At 53.2% G+C, this 21,665-nt stretch overlaps 8 protein-coding genes across 8 annotated transcripts; 2 read left to right on the top strand and 6 right to left on the bottom strand.

The window, feature by feature from the left end:
- Nucleotides 1–113: 113 nt before the first annotated feature.
- On the bottom strand, nt 114–1,550 carry AYL99_01244 (hypothetical protein; the record flags this gene model as incomplete). The annotated part of the gene is made up of 1 exon (XM_018832760.1): nt 114–1,550. The coding sequence occupies one exon, from the start codon at nt 1,548–1,550 to the stop codon at nt 114–116; it is 1,437 nt and encodes a 478-aa protein (XP_018698639.1).
- Nucleotides 1,551–4,042: 2,492 nt separating this feature from the next.
- AYL99_01243 (phosphoenolpyruvate carboxykinase) lies at nt 4,043–6,349 on the bottom strand (the record flags this gene model as incomplete). Its single annotated transcript, XM_018832759.1, has 3 exons — nt 4,043–5,383; nt 5,831–6,107; nt 6,174–6,349. 3 exons carry the CDS (start codon nt 6,347–6,349, stop codon nt 4,043–4,045), a joined length of 1,794 nt encoding a protein of 597 aa, XP_018698638.1.
- Nucleotides 6,350–7,335: 986 nt separating this feature from the next.
- AYL99_01242 (hypothetical protein) lies at nt 7,336–8,184 on the bottom strand (the record flags this gene model as incomplete). Its single annotated transcript, XM_018832758.1, has 3 exons — nt 7,336–7,498; nt 7,568–8,054; nt 8,118–8,184. 3 exons carry the CDS (start codon nt 8,182–8,184, stop codon nt 7,336–7,338), a joined length of 717 nt encoding a protein of 238 aa, XP_018698637.1.
- A 2,984-nt stretch (nt 8,185–11,168) lies between these two features.
- AYL99_01241 (hypothetical protein) lies at nt 11,169–12,963 on the top strand (the record flags this gene model as incomplete). Its single annotated transcript, XM_018832757.1, has 3 exons — nt 11,169–11,265; nt 11,343–12,274; nt 12,346–12,963. The coding sequence occupies 3 exons, from the start codon at nt 11,169–11,171 to the stop codon at nt 12,961–12,963; spliced, it is 1,647 nt and encodes a 548-aa protein (XP_018698636.1).
- Nucleotides 12,964–14,205: 1,242 nt separating this feature from the next.
- On the top strand, nt 14,206–15,781 carry AYL99_01240 (hypothetical protein; the record flags this gene model as incomplete). Its single annotated transcript, XM_018832756.1, has 2 exons — nt 14,206–14,379; nt 14,447–15,781. The coding sequence occupies 2 exons, from the start codon at nt 14,206–14,208 to the stop codon at nt 15,779–15,781; spliced, it is 1,509 nt and encodes a 502-aa protein (XP_018698635.1).
- A 1,378-nt stretch (nt 15,782–17,159) lies between these two features.
- AYL99_01239 (hypothetical protein) lies at nt 17,160–17,822 on the bottom strand (the record flags this gene model as incomplete). The annotated part of the gene is made up of 1 exon (XM_018832755.1): nt 17,160–17,822. One exon carries the CDS (start codon nt 17,820–17,822, stop codon nt 17,160–17,162), a length of 663 nt encoding a protein of 220 aa, XP_018698634.1.
- Nucleotides 17,823–17,852: 30 nt separating this feature from the next.
- On the bottom strand, nt 17,853–19,730 carry AYL99_01238 (hypothetical protein; the record flags this gene model as incomplete). The annotated part of the gene is made up of 2 exons (XM_018832754.1): nt 17,853–19,225; nt 19,595–19,730. 2 exons carry the CDS (start codon nt 19,728–19,730, stop codon nt 17,853–17,855), a joined length of 1,509 nt encoding a protein of 502 aa, XP_018698633.1.
- A 264-nt stretch (nt 19,731–19,994) lies between these two features.
- On the bottom strand, nt 19,995–21,296 carry AYL99_01237 (hypothetical protein; the record flags this gene model as incomplete). The annotated part of the gene is made up of 1 exon (XM_018832753.1): nt 19,995–21,296. The coding sequence occupies one exon, from the start codon at nt 21,294–21,296 to the stop codon at nt 19,995–19,997; it is 1,302 nt and encodes a 433-aa protein (XP_018698632.1).
- Between the last annotated feature and the right edge of the window lie 369 nt (nt 21,297–21,665).

Genomic DNA, 21,665 nt, shown 5'->3' with positions numbered 1-21,665 from the left:
CATCCGAGGTACGTAAAGCTGCATTTTCATAAATCATAACTTGGGGTGTCTGGTGCTTTGATATTGATCTGTCTTTGTGCAGGAATGTAAAAAGAGGGTTCCTTCAGCAAGTGCTACCGAACCCAGTCCTCATCTTCTCGTTCGTCGTCCAGGACCAGTTCCGGGTGGCTCATATCAGGCGCTACTGACCACGCCGGATCATCTGTCAGATACGACGGCGGCATTGCAGCTCTGGGCTGCTCCACGGAAACATTCGCTACCCCATCAGGATGTGCATATCTCTGTGCCTCACGGATGGTGTATGGATGCTCGCCGTTGCCAGTGCTTCCTGGTGTAGAAATGCTGGGTGTTATACCTCTGCTGACACTCGATAATCGCGACGGGGTTTGGGACTCTTGCGGGTTCATCTGCATCTGCGCCAACTGATGTTGCATTTGCATTCTTTTCGTCTCCGCTTCCGCCTGCTTCAGATAATCGTCAATGTCGAGACTCCCGAGGTTGTCATTGGCCAGCATGTTTGCTTGAGGCGTCCCAAAGTAAGACGAGGCTGAACTGAGCCGGAACCGATCAGAGGCGTCATCTCCGCCGACGCTGCTGTAATCGTTAAACGCGTCCAGACCAGTCTGTCGATCATTTGCTAGTGACCGTTCGGCACCCCACGGGTTGGCGATGGATGGAGGAGATTGATCCTCGACCTCCGAAGGCTCTTCGCTCGAGGATGTAATCCCCACTTGATTGATTTGGCTCGTCAGCTCAGAAGCCTGGAAAGCAGCTTGCTGGGACAACATGTACGGCGAGTTTTCCTTTTTCAGGCTGTAGAAACCATTACCGCCATCTAGGTTCAAGTTGTTCCAGTCGGTGGAAGAGGTGTCGTTGAACCTTGCCCACGGTGGGGGCTCGTAATCATGAGCTTGTTCATAGGTCATGAACCAGTTCTCCGGAAACCGCTCTGGGAGTGTCAGATCTTGCAGACTTGGGTTTTGGCTGTTTTGTAAGCTGTTTGGCTGGGTTGGCGGTGTATCTGTGCCAAACGGCGAATATGCATACGCGCGGGGGTCGAAATTGGGTATCTTGAAGTCCTGTATTGACGAATGCCCTCCCATTCTTGTTGGTCCGAGCACGGGCGAATTGTGTTCTGACTTGACCTTCCGTTCCACAATTTGCATAGCCTCTGTTATCGAGTTATGGAGGGGCGATTCGTGGAAAGGTTTGGCGAACTTGGTCAGCGGAAGACTGTCGGTGGAACGCTGAGCAATCTCCCTGTGGCCATGAAGCGAGTTCGAGCGCGATGGGATCTTATATGGGGTTCCGAGCTGGTTGTGAGCATCATTGAACTTGTGAACTGGCTTGTGATGCCCGTTGGTGAATATCGTCGTTTTGGGGTCATGGGAGTTCATGTTATGGCGGTGTTTCGCATGATCCTTCGCATGGTGGAGTTGCGAGATGTCTTCAGGGACCGGGTCGAGGTGGTCTTTCTTGAGAGCGCAGGTGCACCGCGACCCGTGCTGGCAGCAGCAACTTTGCTGATCTGGGGAGGGCATCAGGCCCATGATCTTTTCTTAAACAAGATATGCACATACCGGATTTCCCTTCTTGCTTCTCATGAGGACAGTTTTCCTTCGAATGAGACTTATCATGACACTCGCATTTGACATGCTGAGCGCGGGACTTGCGCAGGCCTCGGCAGTGTTGGCATTGTGATACCGGGCGACCTTTCTTGTTAACATGCACCAGGGGGCGGTCTGGAGAAAACACAGGGTTAGTTGCGAGTCCGATAACCTTGCTAAGAATTCGCGAAGAGATCAAGCCAACTCACCTTGATGGTGGCAAGAACTAACACGATGGCCCCTCACGCAGGCCTCGCAGGCGAATTTCTCCCCGTTGATGAGCATTCTGGTTGTCCAGGCTGTCCGGAGTCTCGGTCGATTCGGACAGGATTCGTCGCGGAGGTGAGAAGGTCTACCTCAGAAAAAGAAGCAGGAGGACGCCGGGAGCGCGGCAGTCGGGTAGAGGACAATTTCTCGAGGCGGCGGGGCAAGGGGACTGTCACCGACCACGTCGGATACAACGGTATAGAGGATCCTGATGGGTACGCCTCCCAAGGATGTATGGCAAAGGAAAGATCTGGTGAATATCAAACGCCAGAAGGTGCAAGGGTGGACGTTGTCGGCAAGACTAAGGATGGGTGCGGAAGGGTTCCTGGGATAGGATCCGAAAGAACTTCGAGAAAGAACCGCCTGACGCCGGAAGTGTGGACAGGGAAAAAAGGAAAGATTGGCAGGGCGAGCAGGGGAAGCTAATATGGGTCGGGATCGGCCATGGTTCGAGGTTGTGGTGTTGTTCAGCAAAAGGGGATGCTGTTTGTGCTCGTTGCTGATGGAGAGGAGTGTTGTAGAAACAAAGAGAGGGAGTGGGTGAGGATGGATGTGTTTGAAAGAGGATGAGCGGAAGGACTGACAAAATTCGAGAAAAGCGCAAGAAGAAAGGCGGCGTGGCCGCGGGTTTCCACCCTGTGGAAGCGCTTTGGGGGCCCTGGAAGCCCTGGAAGCCGGAGCCAGTGGAGTGGGATTTCGTTACAAGGTTGATCAGTGGATTTTTCGATTCGAGTTTGGTGGACCACAGAATTCGCAGGTGATCGAGGTGGATGGCATGCAAGGGAATCTCTTAGTAACCCGTAACTAAGTTTCTTTGGTAAGTTGCTGTCGAGTTCATGGTCAGTGGGTGCATGGCATGTGCCGGTACCTTAGGAAGCACGAATGCCGTTGCATTACTATAGTTATCCCCCGTGCGCCCGTACTAACGACTGACTTAGAGGCAGAGGCCACCTAGAAGGCCTCGTTCAAACAGGGTGGGCGCCCTCCTGCACCCTCATCGCTGCCCCTCACCCAGGGCTCCTGGAGTCCCTTTTGGCCTTGTTGGAGATTTTCTTGGGCAACCTCGGGTCACTGCACTGCCACTCCCCTCCCTTCACCAATGCCCGTGAAGCCCGTCTTAACCGACGGGCACTCGGTGAGGCTACAGCAGCTAGGTAGCTATTGCCCGAGTGCCTTTCCGGGCTTTGCCTGCCCATTGCAACATTCCTCGACTCGGGCACCCACCCGCCAACGGCCGAGGATCCTCACCTATGCGCATCTGGAGTTCGCAGCACGTCGCTTTCGCCCCGTGACATGGCGTACTCTGGCAGTTTAGGACGCCCGGGTCCAGTTGTTCTGCTGTGGCTCGCCACGGGGGTGCACGAGACACTACCCATTCAGGTTGACGGTAAATGAATGGTCAGAATCTCCACCAGAAGAACAAAGACCCGGAGAATTACCTTGATCATCCCTCATGCGCGATGAAGATGAACGGGACAGGATCACAGGATTCGTTGTTGTAACTTCCCCATCAGTCTCTCGGAATCCCGTTGTGAGGGGCCCTCATGCTCCCTTCTCACTGGCGGCTACTTTCCTCAGGCACTTTGTCCTCATACGGGCATGAAATCGCAGTCATCATCATCTATGTACCCCATTGTTTCCCTGTCCAGGTTCCTGACAACCGTCCGTACATGTAACAATCAAGCGGATTAAGTGACTGTATGAGGACAGCCGTGGCACGTGGACTCGCAGTTTTGAGGGTGTCTATGGTGGAGATGTCGGACTGACAAAAAAGCTCCTTTTATTTTTGGGGGGTTTAATCAAGGAAAGCTATCAACACATGGTTGTCGTAGGAAAATGATCATCCATCTCTGAGCTACTGTAGCAGGCATATAATGGAGGCCAGTCGACTCCCTACCCCTGCGCGTCTGCAAGGCCGCAACGGCGGCAGTGGCAGCGGGGTGGGAGGACGGCCGTCATAAATCTTGTCCGTTCGTTGAAATCGTGATGCCTCTCGCGTCTTGCGTTCGTATTGTTGTTTTGCCCTGCTCCAAACAATCGAACGCTGCTTATCCAAACGCCCTTTCAATGCCACTTTGTACAGCCAAAATTTCCCCAAAGTGAGAAATCAAAACACAGTACGTCCAGCTCAACCACAGCTCGCTTCACTGCGCACGGCTTCGCTCCATCTACACGGTGGGGCCCGCCTTGATAACCTCCTCGGTGGCCTCATCAGAGTACTTCTTGAAGTTCTCATTGAACAATTTCGCGAGTTTGGTCACCTCGTCGCTGAAGTCGGCGGAGCCGGTCCACGACTTCTTGGGGTTCAAAAGCTCGTCCGGCACGTTGGGGCATGTCTTGGGCACGCTGAGGTTGAAAACATCATAGGTCTCATACTCGACCTTGGCGAGCTCTCCGGAGTGGATGGCGTCCAGGATAGCACGAGTGTACTTCAGTGGGCAACGCTTGCCACCAGTGGTAGCACCAGCACCGACCCAACCGGTGTTGAGCAGCCACGCGTTGACATTGTGTTGAGAGATCTTGTCGGCAAGCATCTTAGCATAGCGCATCGGGTGCAGGGCCAAGAAAGGTTGAGCAAAGCAGGATGAGAACGTAGCCTGGGGCTCGGTGACACCATCTTCGGTACCAGCCATCTTGGACGTGTAGCCAGAGATGAAATGGAACATAGTCTGGGCCGTGTTCAGTTTGGAGATGGGTGGTAGCACACCACGAGCGTCGCAGGTCAACAGGATGATGTTGCTAGGATGGTTGTCGCTGATACACGGGATCTTTGCGTTGCTGATGTATTCGATAGGATATGCGCAACGGGTGTTCTCCGTCAGGGTCGCATCATCGTAGTCCACCTCACGGGTCTCAGGGTCAAAGACGACGTTCTCCAAAACAGAACCAAAGCGAATGGCATTGAAGATATCTGGTTCCTTCTCGGCCGACAGACCGATGCACTTGGCGTAGCACCCTCCTTCGATGTTGAAGACACCCTTGTCGGACCAGCAGTGTTCGTCATCACCGATCAGCTTGCGGTTGGGATCGGCCGACAGTGTGGTCTTGCCAGTGCCGGACAAGCCGAAGAAGACAGTCACATCGCCCTTCTCGCCCTCATTGGCCGAGGAGTGCAGGGTCAAGACGTTGTGCTTGACGGGCATCTCGTAGAAGAGAACGGTGAAGACACCCTTCTTCATCTCACCAGCATATTCAGTGCCGAGGATAACCATCTCTTTCTCAGCGAAGTTGATGGCAACGCTGGTGGCACTGGTCATGCCACTCGTGTATCTGTTGGCGGGGAAGGATCCGGCATTGTAAATGACATAGTCGGGATGGAAATGTTGCAGCTCTTCACGGGAGGGTCTGATGAGCATATTCCGCATGAACAGGGCATGATAGGCCCGGGCGCAGACAACTCGGACGCTGATGCGGTATCGTTCATCCCAGCCGGCGAAGCCATCGATAACATAGATGCGGTTTCGGGTGTTGAGGTAGTCGACAGCACGTTCTCGGTTGATCTTCCAGACCTAGAGAGCACACCATATGTTAGCACCATCTCTCTTGGACAACTGGTATTCAACACGTGGTGGGGCACCGAAGCACCAGTACAAAGAACGGAAACATTTCCAGCGCCATGACTTGGGCTGGCCGAGTCATCCGCAGCCAAGAATCGTTAGCCGCGGCACAAGCCCCAACTGCTGCGTCACTGGGCTTTTCCGGGCAACGCGGGGCAGAGCCACATTCCAGCTGAGAAAAGTCGTGTTTCCTGCCGTCCGTAGCGCACATGCGAACCAATACATCACCGTGCATTGCGGGGAAGTGCTGGGTGTTGGCAGGTCAAGCTGCTCGCTCCTGACCGAGATCATACGACTCGTAGGTGTGCTAGGGCATGTGCTTGGTCTTTCGGATTTAGGTGGAACACGACGTGCAATATACAAGGGATAGAAGATGAGGAAAACGATGGCAATACTGACCTCTGGAGTCATGGGCTTGTTGACGGGCCCCCACCAGATATCCTTCTCCGAGCTTTCTTCCTTGACCACACGCTTATCCAGCGGGGAACGACCGGTCTTGGAGCCTGAGTAGGCTGTCAAAGCTCCTGAGGATGTAATGGCTGTGCCGGTTTCGTAGACCAGGGCATCTTCGTAGAGAGCAGACACTGATGGATTGGCCACAATGGCCACACGGTCGTAGTCAATGTGAGCAGTGGTGTGGAGCTCCTCTTCGAGCTCGGTGTGCTCGCGGGTCGGCCTGAAGTTGATGTGAGTTGAGGTTGATCTCAAAAAGACTTGGGCGTCAAGATGACGACAAACTTACTCGACACCACCGGGGTGGAGAGCCGTTTTGTTGACAGAGTGGGAAACCATCCTGGAGGAAAAGGCTCGAAGCTGGACTTTGGCTAATTCTGAACGTGCTGTGCCAGTTGCTGGAGAAGGCGAGTGAGGCCTGATCTGGTGAACAGCTTGGAGACGAGTAGAATAGTCGGCAGCCATGACTTGGGGATCGACCTGATATTGTATCTTTCTGACGCTGGGGCCAAGCCGAAGTGAAGTGCTATTCCCGATGAACTCACGGGAGAGATCGGAGGGCGACGAGGAGCTTTTGCGTACACAGTCAGTCCGACTCTGCCCGATGCCTGCTGATTGGAAGAGGCCAAGTGCCGTCGATGTGCCGTGTTGTACTAATTGGAGATCAATGCCACAGATGCGGAGCATGCGATAATGGAATGAAATACCCTTCTTATTATCGTGCTGGTCGAGATTTCGAGAAGGGGAGGGAAAGGAAGAGGATGGCGGGAGGGCGACGGAAGACAGCTGCAATTGAGGTGGAGGCGAGACCTGAGTTCTGCAGAGGGCTTAGTCCTCCTCTCACTCTTTCGCCTCTCGTGATGTTCCTTTGACCCCCGCCAATCTCGCCCCCCTTTGCCCAGCACAGCTGCTGTTGAATGGCTGTGTGCCTCGCTGGTTTTCTCCCTGCGTCAGCGTGTCTGTTACGCCTCTGTGTTTTGGCGCCAATCGAATATGAAGTTCCGGTGTGAACCGTCACCGTCATCCAATGACAAATAACTCTGAAAGAGGAGCAGGAAGAGGAGAGGAGAGGAGGAGCTCCGTGCATACGTCAAGATGTTAAAGACATTACCAAATGCTGATCAGGGCAAAACGCAGCGGCACAAGTCTGTCGAGCCAGGGCCCGGAGAGGGAAAGCACAAACAATTATCCAACCGTTGTTCCTCTGCCATAATATAGCAGAGTAATGCTGAGGAACGACTACATCATTCGAGCTTTACCATGACCAACCTCTGCCGTAGGAACATCGATCAATATCTATATTGGGGACTCAAATCTCCACTTTGCAAGGCCTCAACCCATCTGTCCGAGAGCTGCCAAATCATCCTCCAAGACACCTGCAGGCTTTGCGCGAGAATCCAGGCAGTAGATAACCTTGTAACGAGTCTGCTTGACCCTCACGTCATGAGACATCAGGCGGTTTTCTGCCATGCTCCATACAACCCGAGCAGACTGCTGGTCACCCCCGCCAGACCAATGATGCCATCGTCAAGATTGGTGTATCCAAGCATCGTGCTCGGCACTGTAAGGTCGCAGAGGTCTGAAACCAGCTGGATATTGACGGCTTGTTGTTGTCTAGGTCTAGGAGTCAGTGTGTACATCCCAAAGCAGGACGGGGAGTGAGAGCATGGGTCTGCGACGTACCTGGCAATCTTGACCTTCTCCAGCTTGGCTTCGGCGTCCTTCTCGTCGACGCTCTTGGCGCGTTCCCTCAACTTGTAAGTGTTGTAGACCCCGGCGAGGGCGCTGGCGACCAGGCCTGTGAACCAGAATTTGTATGCCGTGGCCTGGATGTTCTTCGCCCGAGGATCCTTCTTGACTCCCATTGCGTCCAACAGCGTCATCATATCAAAGAACATATAGCCGGCGTACCCAATCTGCCTCAGAACCTGCAGATATTGTACGATCTTGTCCCCGTTGCCTGACTTGATGGCCGCATCGTATAGTTCGGACCCAGCCCGAATGTGCTCGACGAATTTCCCAACACGCAGGATCTTCCTCGTCAACCCAAATTGATTCTTGACCGTGGTCCATGGCAGGATGGCGCTTGTCGGATTGTTGGTGCGATACAAGTACCAGGCGTAGAATCTGCTGAAGTACTGGATCGTTCGGAGGACCTTGTCACGACCGACTGCGAAGATAGAAGGTCAGATTAAGTGAGGCACTCGGTGAGCCCGACATTGTACCAACTCACCGGTTGTCGCAATATATCGCAGGTAATGGGTCACCGCAGGGTGATAGACGAGGGCGTCCGCTACCATGATGGTGATGCCCTTTGGGATGCCTCTAGGCCTTCTGGCAGATAAGAAGGTCAAAAATGATGGGGCATTCGGAGTGCAACTCAGGGTGAAAGTGACGACCTTAAAGCGCGACGCCGGGTAGCAAGGGGGGAGGTCAGCCGCCGAATAACGCTGCCTCGGCTCTTCGGACCACAACCACATTCAACGAGGGCCGACTATTACATACCATGCTTGTGCTTGTGCTGATGATGCTCGTACTCATATTCAAGTCATAACTCTATATCTATTCTTCTTCAACATCCTGTGCGATATTCAAAGCGGCAACAACCTCACCTCCTCTCATATTCGGTGGACAATCGGTCATCTGCCGGCCATCCGACACACCTGGGAAACATGTGTGTTCGCTGGGCATCATGCTGGGACCGCTGCTATCACCCTTCAAATTCCCATGTGATCGTGTCCTTCCTATGCAGTTAAACTTGCACATCGACACATGGCTCCTGCAGCCAAATTCGCTACTGATAACGATTGTCGATCACGCAGCAGACTTAAAAAAGCTGTGTCGGGGGGGAAGAGGTAAGTTATCAACTTAACATACCCATTGGCATGGCTCAGAAGTCCTTCAACGGAGAATCAAGCGTCGAGCCAGCGTACAGTGCTCTTGCACCAAAAAGCTCATCTCCCAGTTTGATTTTTGCATAGTCCACGACGTCAAGTTCCAGCGCATGAAATGATCCAGCTGTCTACCCTCTCAGTTTTGCCGTGGTTACCATAGCCTGGATGGACCATTACAAGGGGCCGCAGCTTTCCTCCAAGCGTCTGAGTCTTGCCGCTGAGCACATAGTCAATCACCGAGGTAGTATAGTATCGTAGCGGTGCGGACGGGCAAAATCAATTGGCACCTTGTTTGGCTCGAAGAGAAGGTTCTTCGCCTGGTATTGTCACCCGGTGTTGGGCGTAGATTCTTGGGGCGGAGCCTTTCTGTCTCTGTAGTATCAAGCTCCTTTCTCCTTGTGTTCCTGTCGAGCTTCCACGGGCTTGAAGATAGGGATTGAAGTTGGTGGCCCCTCAACGCTGTCACTCTCAGTTTGTTGCTCAACATCAGCCAGAGTGCACAACGTAAGTTTGCAGGAGTCGCTCCTGCCGGATTTCGAGTATAAAGGCTCCAGGACTGCAGGTTCATCCCCGCAAGCTGACTTACAAATATCCAGGAGAAGATCACCCCATCAGAGGGAGGTCCGGAAAGCAAGGAAAGAGAGCCGGTAGTTGCTCGACAAAAATGTAAGGAGCAAGAAGGGACCTATTTTGAAACCGTATGCGAGACTCGAGATGGAATTCAGTCGTTAGTGCGCATGAACATTGAAGGCAAAAGCCGACCTGACGGAACAGCTCAGTATAACACTGGGAAATGCCACCTGGAGCTTCTCTTGAGGTGGTAATGGGGGAATCACGCCCTGATCTGATCAGGCAACTCAAGGATGCCAACCCGAAGCCCGTGAAAAGGAATAACAACATCTTGATACAGAGAAACGAGTCTCGCTCTCAGGACATCCAAACAGCATTGTACTTCCGCAACGAGCAGTTCAAAAGCCAACAAGGCGAACTTGAAAAAGAACTCCAAGCCACTACGACGCACATTAAAGAGATAGAGGGCAATCAAGCACAATGGCATTGGGATAGAAAATGGGATTAATAGATAGCCAGGATGTCTTTGCGGTCTCTCTCCACAAGTATGACGAGGTGGAGAGGACAAATAAGACTCTTCAAAGAGAGCTTGCATGGAAGGAAGACACAATTTTCAATCTTGAAGTCAAGATAGAGGAGTTCACATCCAGACCGAAGCCACCGTGTAGGTGTCTTCCGAGCGAATCGGAAATCTGGGACGTAGAATCTCCGGGGCATAACAAACGCAGGCACAGTCTCCTTGACAGGACGAAGACTTGGCCGCGGGCCCCTCACGCCTGTGGACTGAATCCAAGAAGGGATCGGCCCGAGGACATGCATCTCAATGTTCAGCAGGGACAAATCCAAAGTCTCTCAGACTGTTTTAAGAGCCCGAAGCCACTGTTATTTGCATTGACTGCTGCGGCAGGATACTGGTAGTTGGCATGGCGACCACCCGGAAAAGACCTTGAGTGAGCTTCTGTCCGCCACCAATCGGCGGAACTCTTCGGCGAGAGTCGGCGGCGGCGACGTTGCACGGCTTCAGCACTACGGAAGCGTGTCTGGACGGTGTCAAACGCAGTGGTGGATGAAATCCGTCGGGAGGAAGTCAAGGAGTCGGCCGGGAACTCGAGTGCGGATTCCGCTTAACGCGGCCCCACTGGTAGACCCACGAATGCAAGGCCGTATTAGCAAATCCTTGGATATCAGTGGCAGCAGCAGCAGCATCAGTATCAGGAATACTGCGTATCTGTCGTTTGATAACCACCCTCTGTCTCCTTGTGTTCAATGGCCGTGGTCGAAGTTCGGAGGGGAAGGAAATAGCACGTGATATTCCGTAAAGGGTAAAGACCCGCTTTTAAAAGCCGAGGCTCCGATATCGAATTCCGCCGGTTTTGCGGAGGTGGAGCAAATCATGGCACAAACCATGCGAAGATGGCCACAGCTCCTGAAACGTTCTCCCCTATTGTTATAATTGCCATCTCGTAAAGGTCTTCCAGATAGCGCTGCTCCCTTGTCTTGAAACCGGCTTGGGCCCAATCGTCTAGCTGTTCCTGGCGGGACTGAAAGGTGTGGATATAGCGAACGAGAATCCGCGTTATATTGAACCGAAAGAGTATCTCACGTCAGTACGTGGAGCAGCAGCAGCAGCAGCAGAGCGAGGAATCGGAGGTCGGAGATCGGTCACGACGACGGGCCATCACTTGGACACATACTCCAGGCAGCTCCAATTCCTGATTTCTTAATTCGTGATTGTCAGAGAAGCATAGCTGCAGAGCAGTGCGAAGGCGAATAGGGAAAGCAAGAGAGATAGCGAGAGGAAGACAGAGACACAGAGCACAATGCCAACCAAGTCGCCGTATCCGGACATCCAGATCCCCAATGTCGACCTTTGGGGGTTGATGTTTGAGCAGCCTCGGGACTTCCCCGACTCCCAAGGTTCGTGAAGACAAAAGTCGCTTGAATTTGTGGAAATTGAGATCCTTGTCTGTTAACTCGAAGCCTCATAAACACAGTTATCTACCGTGCTGTGGACTCTTCCCGGCACTACACGTGGGCCGATGTCAAAGAAGCGGCCGCGGCTTTTGGAGCCGGTCTCCGCAACCTCTGGGACTGGGAGAAGGGCGACGTGCTGAATATATATGCCCCCAACGACATCGACTTTGCCCCGATCGTCTATGGCGTCTTTTTCGCTGGCGGCATCGTGTCGCCCGCGAACCCCGCGTATTCGGCCGACGAGCTTTCCTTCCAGCTGTCCAATTCCGGGTCCAAGGCGATCGTGACGACGACGGATTTCCTGGCCACGGCTCTCAAAGCGGCCAAGAAGTCCAACATCCCCGAGGACCGCGTCATATTGCTGGGCAGCAAAAGAGATCCGTCCCATCGAGTCAAGCACTGGACCAACATCCGCAAGACGTCGGGCGCGACCCGCTACAGACGGCGCAAGATGGACCCGGACAAGGAGCTGGCTTTCCTCGTCTACAGCTCTGGGACGACCGGCCTGCCGAAGGGAGTTATGCTGAGTCACCGCAATATCATCGCCGACGTCCTAATGATCAAAGGAGCCATGGGCAAGTGGTACTCGAGCGGGAACGACAAGATCCTTGGAGTCCTGCCGTTTTACCACATTTACGGGCTCACAGGACTGGTCCATCAGCCGTTGCATCGCGGCATTGAGCTTGTCGTGATGCCCGCGTTCAATCTCGAGGTGTTTTTGAAGGCGATCCAGGAGCACAAGATCACGTTCATTTACGTTGCGCCCCCAGTGATCGTGCGACTTTCTCGGGACGAGGTTGTCGACAAGTACGACCTAAGCAGCGTGAGGATGATCACAAGCGGTGCAGCTCCGTTGACTCGGGAACTGGTCGATGCAGTCCACAAAAGACTGAAAATCAAGATCAACCAGGCTTATGGATTGAGCGAGACTTCTCCTATGACACATACGCAGGTAAGCATGCCCTGGACCCATCCGAGATGGGGAAAGATGTTTGTTTTCGCCGCTAACCCAGATTATTGTAGCCCTGGGATGAATGGTACACGTCCGTGGGAAGCGTGGGAAAGATGTTCCCAAGTATGACAGCCAAATACATGTCTCCCGATGGCAAAGAACTTGGGCCCGGTGAGGCCGGCGAGCTGTGGCTGTCTGGACCAAACGTTTTCAAGGGGTATTGGCAGAACGAGCAAGCAACCAAGGACGCCATCACGGAAGACGGCTACTTCAAGACCGGGGACGTGGGCTTCCAGGACGAAAACCACAACTTCTACATCACAGACCGAGTCAAGGAACTCATCAAATACAAGGGATTCCAGGTGCCCCCTGCCGAGCTCGAGGGCAAACTGATGGATCACCCTGGGATCAACGACGTAGCCGTCATTGGGGTGTACGACGAATTCCAACACACCGAAGTGCCTCGGGCTTACGTCGTGGCCAGTGATCGCAGCAAGACCAGTGAGAAGGACGCAGAGGAGATCGTGCAATGGCTGGCTGGGAAAGTGGCCAATCACAAGAGGTTGCGAGGCGGCGTGAGGTTTATTGACGAGATTCCAAAGAGTGCAGCGGGCAAGATCCTGCGGAGATTACTGAAGGACAGGGCTAAGGAGGAAGATGCAGGGAACAAGGTCAAGGCGAAACTCTAGGCCTCCACCGATGGAACAGCCGAGCGAGGGAGGGACACTTGGGTTTGTTCTCGATTTTGCACCTTTTTCATTCTGCCCTTGGTGTGGCAAGAACCCTCTCAGATACATACTGTACAGAAAGTAAACTGGTGTCCACGACACGGAGACTGTACGGGTCAGGATGTCGTCGAGGCAAGTCATGGCCAAGGCGAGGACCAATGACAAGCTTTTTGGCGATAAGATCTGATTCGGGAGTCTGTGCCGATTAAGCCTCTGGACAATAGCTGGGCATGTTCTTTTTTTTTCTGTTCTCGATGGAAAGATGAAAAGAACGTACCCTGCTCGCGGGGCCGGAGTGGGTGGGCACAAAAGTTCTTCCGTTCCGCAACCAATCAGTCCCTACACGTGTTCTCGATGTCAGAACAGACGATGCGACCGCCACACGGTTCAGTGTCCAGAGATGGGAAGATCCCCCGTGTCTGTGGGCAGGTGAGCACGGGTGAGATTACTACTGAGGACGGTCATTTTCCTGAGAAGCAGCAGGGTGGCGCTAACTGATCGTCGAAGAGCTCTCTTGCAGCGGCGATCCCGAAGTCTCTTCCAGTCGACGAGCTCGATGTTACCATCGGAGGTTCGCTTGTGGGAAATCCAGCCACTCACGCAGACGGCACCCGTGACCTCGGGCTCTACAATGGGCAAGGTGTCGAGTGCCACTTAATCCTGCGCAACGGGCCCGAACCCGCATTGGGGCAGGATCGTGGGGCGGAGGCAGGGGCCTTTATCAGGAGCCATACCCAGCAGGGCACCCCTAGCCACCTAGCACAGGCTAGCAGTGTAACTAACCCACCAACTAACTCTGTTACCTAGGTACCCTCCCTTGCCTATTACTGGATACCTAGTCAAAGGTTACCACCACCACTACCACCCAGTACGAATGCCAACTACTGTGACGTCCTTGCTTCTGTCCGCCCATCACCCACCCCGACTCTGACGTTCACTCCTCCACCCTTCCAGCAGCATGGCTCACAACTCGTTCCCTGTATCTCTCACCCCACTCCTTGCCGTCAACATGCCTGTCCAGCAGCATACAGTTTCTTCTTTCGGTCTCGCCCTTCGATCTCTCGATGCACGCTTAGATACCACGAGCATTCGGAAGTCTCTCTGCCAAAAAGTTATATATCCACCCTGCGTCTGTCCCTCACTCTGTCCAACCCTCGTCCCAGGGCCAACACTCCAAGCCAAAACCTCCCCTCCACAGTGACAATGGATACTCCTCCAGAGAAGAAGATCATCGAGGAAAGACTCGGTCCTGACGCTGCCCGCTCATACTCGATCCACGAAGATCCACTTGACGCTACCCCCAAGTCAAGATGGGAACGAACATGGCCTGTCATGGCCTGCGGTGCCGGATTGTTTTCTGATGGCTATCTCAACGGCGTATGTGACTTCCAGAGCAGAGCCCCCACACCTCAAGACAGACGTGAGCTAACGGGTTGGTTTCTAGGTCATTGGTTCGGTTAACACCATGCTCAAGACGATTTACAAGGACGAGTACACCAAGTCCAATGCCCAGAGCAACGTCGCCTCGATCGCTTTCGCCGGCACAGTCCTTGGCCAGCTGGTCTTTGGCTATCTGTCCGATCACTGGTCCCGTCGACACTCACTCCTCATTTCTACCGTCATTCTCATCATCTTTTCGGCCCTGGGCGCGGGCTCGTACGGTGCTGGCGGCAGCATTCAAGGGCTCTTTGCCGCATTGGCTGCCTATCGCTTCATTCTTGGTATCGGTATCGGAGGAGAGTATCCAGCCGGCTCAGTCGCGTGCGCGGAGAGCACCGGTGAACTTAAGAGCGGGCACCGTAACCGCTGGTTCATTGCCTTCACCAATCTGGCCATCGACGTTGGCTTTGTTGTCGCAGCCTTCGTGCCCATGATCCTGGCCCTGATCTTCACCGACAAACACCTGCGTGCGGCCTGGCGGATTGCGCTGGGCCTGGGCATGATTCCTCCCTTGTCGCTCCTCTGGCTGCGAATCAAGCTGCAGGAACCCGAAGAATACCACCGCAACAAGATGAACCACTACCCATACTTGCTGATTATCAAGTTCTACTGGTGGCGCCTGATTGTCGTCTCCCTGATCTGGTTTGTGTATGACTTTTCCGCCTACTCATTCAGCATCTACTCGTCTGCGTGGCTGGCCTTCTTGCTCCCAGCCGACGCACCTCTCTGGAAATCATTTGGCTGGAACACGGTTATCAACTTGTTCTACGTTCCCGGCGCCATCATCGGTGCCTTCCTTTCTGACTGGATCGGCCCCAAGTACTGCCTCATTGTCGGTGTCATGCTGCAGGGCATCGTCGGTTTCATCATGACCGCCATCTACAAGCACCTCGACCAGGCGTCCCAAGTAGGCGGCTTTGTCGTTGTGTACGGCATTTTCCTTGCCCTGGGCGAGATCGGCCCCGGCGACAACATCGGCCTGGTCGCGTCCAAGACCTCGGCCACCTCGGTGCGTGGTATGTACTATGGCATCGCCGCGGCATGCGGCAAGATCGGCGCCTTCGTCGGCAACTACATCTTCCCCGACATCATCAAGGCTGCCGGCGACAACGTGATCAAGCAGGGTCAATACCCCTTCTACGTCTCCAGCTCCCTGTGCATCTTCTCCGGCCTGGTCGCCCTGTTCTTCCTGCCCCACATCGGCCAGGACACCATCACCAAGGAGGACGAGCGCTTCCGGGAGTATCTGATTAAGCATGGCTACGACGTCAGCACCCTCGGCACCAAGAAGTTTCATGAGGAGAGGGTCATGGCTGTCGAACGGGCTCAAGAGATGTGAAGCAAGCTCCTCACGCTGTGTATATGGAATTATTTTGTTGGCGACGTTATGTCATACCAGGATCGGGGGACAATGAATGAGATTAAGGGGACTTGGCCTAGCGCATTGGGCGTGCGAGTCCGAGTATGATGACGATAGTCGGGAAGCCATCATCATGATAAGATACCAACAGAGAGTAGAGATGCATTTTTGTCGTCGTCGACCAAGCTAGTTTACAAAGCCCCTGTCTGTTTCTTTCTTTGCTTCTTTCCATCGTAGCACAATCTATCCAGTAAGTACAGTCTGATTTCCACGCTGATACGCCCCCGATTGATCTCAAGAATATCGAGTCAGCCGTTCAAGAATTCCACTTGCTGTTTGTTGTTGTTTTGGACTGTTTAATAGCTCCCATAACCCCGCCAACTCTTCATTATTACTCCTTCGAGTCACTGCCTCTCCCCCCCGGTCTGTCTAGAACAATTCAGCTCAGCTCAGCTCTGCCCCTGATTGCCCTTTTCCGATTGGACATGACCGTGTTGTGCGTCCGTTCGCCGAGAGCTTGTTTTCACCGCGCGAACTGACTGCATCGACCCCAGCATACAATACAAGATTATTTAAATAGTTCTCAAACCAAGCACTGCCCTGCCCAGCCTGACACGGCCATGTATGTATTGCCATCTTGTTGAGCAATCAGTTTTCCTTTTCCTTCTGTTTCCCCCTCCCTTTTTTTGGTGGTTGTGTTTTCTTTTTCGCATTTTCGTTGTTGCTTTCTTCCTCCCAACAGGGATTGATCCACAGGACGTAGCAGGAAAAAAATGCGGAGAATGGACAAAAGTCTCTCCTGCGATTGTGTTGTGCGTGTCTGTCCCAACCCAAGCTTTGCGTCGTATGTGGCGGGATCTGTGTTAGATACGCTTCTGATCAACGTCCTTTGAGGATGTCTTGACCGAGCTCGGCTTTCGGTTTCGACGCTTGCACCCTAATGTACTTCTTCACTTCGTCCACGAAGGTGACTCAGTCCCGGCGATATACCATGTCGCCGCTATGTTGATGGGGTCCGTGAACTGCGGAGCGAGAAGGAGCTAGAGGAGCGCGTCGAGAATTTGCTTGTTGGTGGTGTTGACCGTCCAATTGCGGTTAAAAATCGAATTGCCAGAAGTATGAAATCAAGAATGGGTCAGTTCTCAACATCCCATACCATAAAACACGAATCAACAACGCTGAGGGGAGTGGTGGAGGGCCCAAACTTACAAAATCTGTCCGTGTCTGTTGACGTTGGAATGGAAGATCGGCGTGACGAAACGTCCACTGGGAGGCTTCCTCGGCTATTCTTCTCCCATGTCCAGATACACGACGAATGCTCCACTTGCGTATGCTGAGGCGCCTGGGCCCTGCAACGCTATATTCCAGAAACCCACGTTGTTCTCAGAAATGAATATACATCGTACGAGGGATGAGGCTGATCGGCAATAGCGCGGATTTCTCCCAGAAGTCTGTTAGTTCGAATCGATGAGGTCGAGCTCGGGGCAGAGCGTGGCTGCTCGGACAATGTTGCGTGTGTCATTCTTTCGATGCGGCTGACCGGAACGAATGTGTCGTGCAGATTCTCATGTGTCTTGCGGGCAGGAAAATCAGATATGAAGACGGGGTCTGGCTTTGCGGCGTAAGTTGCGAGGTGAGAAATGGGAAGTCGAGCAGACATGGTTCGAGGCCCTCGTGGTCGTTCATGGATCGACAACACCGGCTCAAGGTCGCACAAGATAGCAGTCTGTTCGAGAGACGTGGGTGTGAATTTGTATCCGCCTGCATAGCACGAGACCGATCGCAGCTCCCGGTTTTCCTCCTTCTCTATGCAAACCGAGTCCACCACGATGCCATGCTGGATCGGTATTTGAGAAACGTCCGCTGCCGTCTGGGTTGAACTGGTATCATGGCCATCAGAAAGGCATATGATCCTCTTCTTGATCCCGGGGTAACGTCCACCTTCTTCGACCAGATGATCCGCCGCCAATGCAAGTGCGTCCCATAGCGCAGTGTCGCCATTTTCCTGCATATCATCCATGGCCTGTCGAAAGTCCTTGGTGACGCCCGTCTACTTCTGGCTGATCCCCGCCTCTGTCTCGAAGGTAACCAGCCCGAAGTTCGTGGGGTAACTGTACGCAATTAATCCATTGATGAATTGCGAGAAAATTCCGTTGGCAACAGCCATCTTTGATCGAACTTTCCCCTGCTGGAGTTCGGTCTCCTTGAGCTTCCGCTCTTCTGTCTGCGCATAGGTCATGAGATGAACCTTAAGAATGCGACAATTGCAACATTGACGGGCTTCTGGCCCCGTGCCATCGTCGCGCGTATGTTTATAGGCAGCTTCATACTTTTGTACCTCCATACGGCGAAGCGTCCTCAACTCCTGAGACAATGAAGCCCACAAATTACGGAATGAGCCATTGATAGAACCGTCGCCGTGGTTAATGAGATTAACCCATGGAGACGTATCATGCTTGTAGTGGTCAAGACTGCCATGCTGGACGTGGTATCTCCAGTTGTGGAAAATAATCGAGCCGTAGGCAAGTTCAGATTTCAACGGTACCCAGTATTTGAAAGACTCCTTTGACAGGTCAGGTGTGTTGTAAACTCGGATGGGACACATTGGCCTCTGGCTTGTTGAGCCTCCGGAGGTGTCACCATCTGTGCCGTAGTCTGGACTGATGGTGATAGTCTGGCCGCTTACCACTCCTCTGTCAGATATGGCCTCTTCAGAGCAAGGTAGATAGACGCCTCCCACGTGTAACGAGAATCTGTGGTAAAGGCCTCGCATCCATCGAAAAGCGACTTTGTGTAGATTCAACAAAAGTGACCGACCCGGCAGCTGTCTGCTGAAGCAGACCGAGGGGCCGACAAAGTCTATAATATGTCGTGGCTGGTGTCCGGAGAGTCGGGCATGCTCAAACGTCGACGGCAAAGAATTGATGACATCTTCTCCTGCGACCCAGGCATTGATTTGATCCCTTAAAACTTCATCAGGCCTCAGGTGCGTGTCCACAATAGGAAGCCCCGTCATCGGTGAGCTTCTGCAGAGTTGCCACCACCTCACGATTGCCTGTCTGTCGTATACAAACCCATCAGATGAATGCACTGGTTCCTCAAAAAGGCTGGGGCTGATCGGACATAGGTACTCGTCAGGAATGACACAAAAGTCGTCCAGTTCTGTGGTCTCCTCGGTCGAAGAGGGCGGGCAGCAAGGCTGATCATCGCCGTAGGACCACACGAAACGTTTCGATTGAAACGACGGGTCTTCGGCGCTGAAAATCAAGAAATCGGACAAGGCTCTGTCGTGAAGATTGAGCCCGGTAAGGGCCCTCCGCAGAGAATGCATCTGTTGCACGGCAGGTCCGGTGTAAGGACGTGCTGACTGAGCCTCTCGCGAAGCTATCCCGGCCTGAGTCGCTAAATGCTTGAGCTCTCGAACTATTAAGCATCTCAGAAACTCAAGTATTTTGCACACGGTTCCGTGATGGTCAGTGGGAGAAAGACGAATGATATGGAGCATGTCTTCGTAGGATTCGTGGCTATGTAGCCAGGACTTGATCTCGTGGAAAGGAACATCTGTAACGTCTTCCCCATCATCCAAGACGACATCATTATTGGCCTGGGAGAAGGGCACGACGTCGTCATCTCTGTCGGGGCTGTCGCTTTCATTTCGCTCCAAAAGTTCTGACTACTCGCCCATGCTGTGGCTGCAGTCAACGCAGAAGACGAGTAGTTCAGTTGGATGGGTTTCCTTGCGGCGGAAGCTCGTACTGAGCGGAGTGAACACTTGGGTGCCATCTCTCTTACGGGCTCTCAGAATGGGCTTCAGCTGCTGGGTAAGGATTGTAACATCGACATTCTCCTCGGTTCCCGTCAATGGTTGGAACACCGTGAAATTGTGCCCTGGTACAGCGAAAGCAGCCCTTCCTGTGTAGACCGCCATATTGCCAGATCGATCAAGCGTCAGGCATGGTGCGTTTGCACCTGCCAACTGACGTGGTGAAACAACCACGAATCTGCTCAGCACACCCGCAAAAGCGAGATAAGCAATGTCGCCAGACAAGATCTTTAGGTGAAGAGTGTGTGGCGACACAGCAGTGGACTCGCTGAGTGCAGTTCCGAAAACATTTGGATCATAATAAGTCGCCTCTAGAGCTGCGCCACCATACATCAGTGCTGCACGGATCCGTCCAGAGTCTTCCCGACTTTAATCTGTGAGGCTGTATGAAGGGCTGCCTTGCATGAGTCCAGAGTTGGAGAATGCTACGAAGATACCCTTGTTGACCAAGCCCATGTCCGTCGAAACTGGCTCGGTCACAACTTCTAGAGTCTTGACATCCCTCAGATCAATCGTGTGATAGCCCGTAAGGTAAGGCATGCTAGGTTTCGAGGACTCTTCTGTGACCCCACCTCCTTGTTCCCGTGCTGTGTTGAGATTGACGTTGTGGAGAACCAACCCAAGGACCAGTCCAGCGGTCCGCGTGACGGCGTAGACCGTGAGGATGCCGTCGACGGCGATCTGGGCTAACCAAACCCCTCTAAGGGTTAGGCTGAGATTGCTAGCGTTGATCGGAGCTTCGACGGTGTGTAGATCGAGCTCAACGGAGGTAGTATCTTTGTATGGGGTCAAGATTAACCCTTTCGAGTGATGTCTAGCATTGGCGCAAATAGCCACTATGGGTAGTCGAATGCAGACGTCGTTCTCTTTCAGACCGCCTTTGCAGGACACGGCTTCTGCATGGGCGAATTCGGCCCCGAGTCGATCTGCGAGCGCCCCCATCAGTGCTGAGTGACTCGACGATGCCAGCTCCAGCTTCTCAATGTGGCCATTGCCGGAGACAACCCAGGTGTAGGCAGAAGATATTGGGTGACAAGGCGTCGTCACGTAACAGGACCCTGGGCATTCATACTCCTTTCCATTGTTGAGGCATTGAGAGTGGATAACATGTCCGCAAGGCAGGTCCAGCCGACGGAGAACGTATGATCGGCAAAGGTCTGTCTCCTCTGTTTCGCTGTGGTGGGCGACAGGTCTGCCACATCGAGCGCACGACTCGTAGCCCTCACAAGGAAGCTCCTCCCACTCGCCTCTCTTCACCAAAAGCTCGGCTAACGCGCAATTGCACTCAGCATCAATCGGTTCTTCAGGTGGGACAGCAGACACATGGAGGTGTTGTGCAATATCATCTCTTATCTTTCTTAGGGTCGAAAAGGGTGGGTAAATGTGGCCGTCTTTTAGGAAAGGGATTGTGTGGACATCGGAATGTTGCAGTGCAGATGTTGGGGTGATAACTCGAATTCGAACTGCATCAGTGGCAGTATGTTCATCGCGATCTGTCAGATCGTCAGAGGGTGGGCCATCGAGAAAGATGATGAACAGCACATCTTTAGAGTCCATAACATCCTGGACAATGTTATTCACCTCGATCACGAAGCCTATTTCCGAGCCTAGGCAGAGTTTCAAGCAATCTTGTCGGATGTAGAAGGGCAAGGAGCGGTATTGGAGGCGCATTGGAAGGCCGTGGCAGAAAGGTCTGAAAATGTACAACTGTCATCGAATGGGATCACAAGGTCAAGCCTATCACCCTCTGGCGGGATCAAGGCAATCTTGTATGAAACCAGGGCGACAGTCAAGGCCGGAGAGACAACATATGGGGGCTGATATGAATGGGTGCAGGTTTGTCGAGATGAAGACCGAGCCAACACAGTTGTTGTAAGGATAAAACGCCGAGAAACGGAGAAAAGCCACAGGGAAGAGAAGTCCAATGCTTGTAACTATTCCTGTCTCGCGGGGGGGCAGCCTCAAAACAATGTTAAATGAAGAGGACAAGACTGAAGAACAGTGGAAGAGAAGGTTTGAAGTGTGATAGCGCAAGGCGCG

This window comes from Fonsecaea erecta (genome assembly GCF_001651985.1).
Source record: "Fonsecaea erecta strain CBS 125763 chromosome Unknown Scaff1, whole genome shotgun sequence".
In the NCBI taxonomy this organism is placed as follows: domain Eukaryota; kingdom Fungi; phylum Ascomycota; class Eurotiomycetes; order Chaetothyriales; family Herpotrichiellaceae; genus Fonsecaea; species Fonsecaea erecta.
Note: the sequence above shows the minus strand (reverse complement) of the source record. Positions and strands in the feature narration are given on the sequence as shown.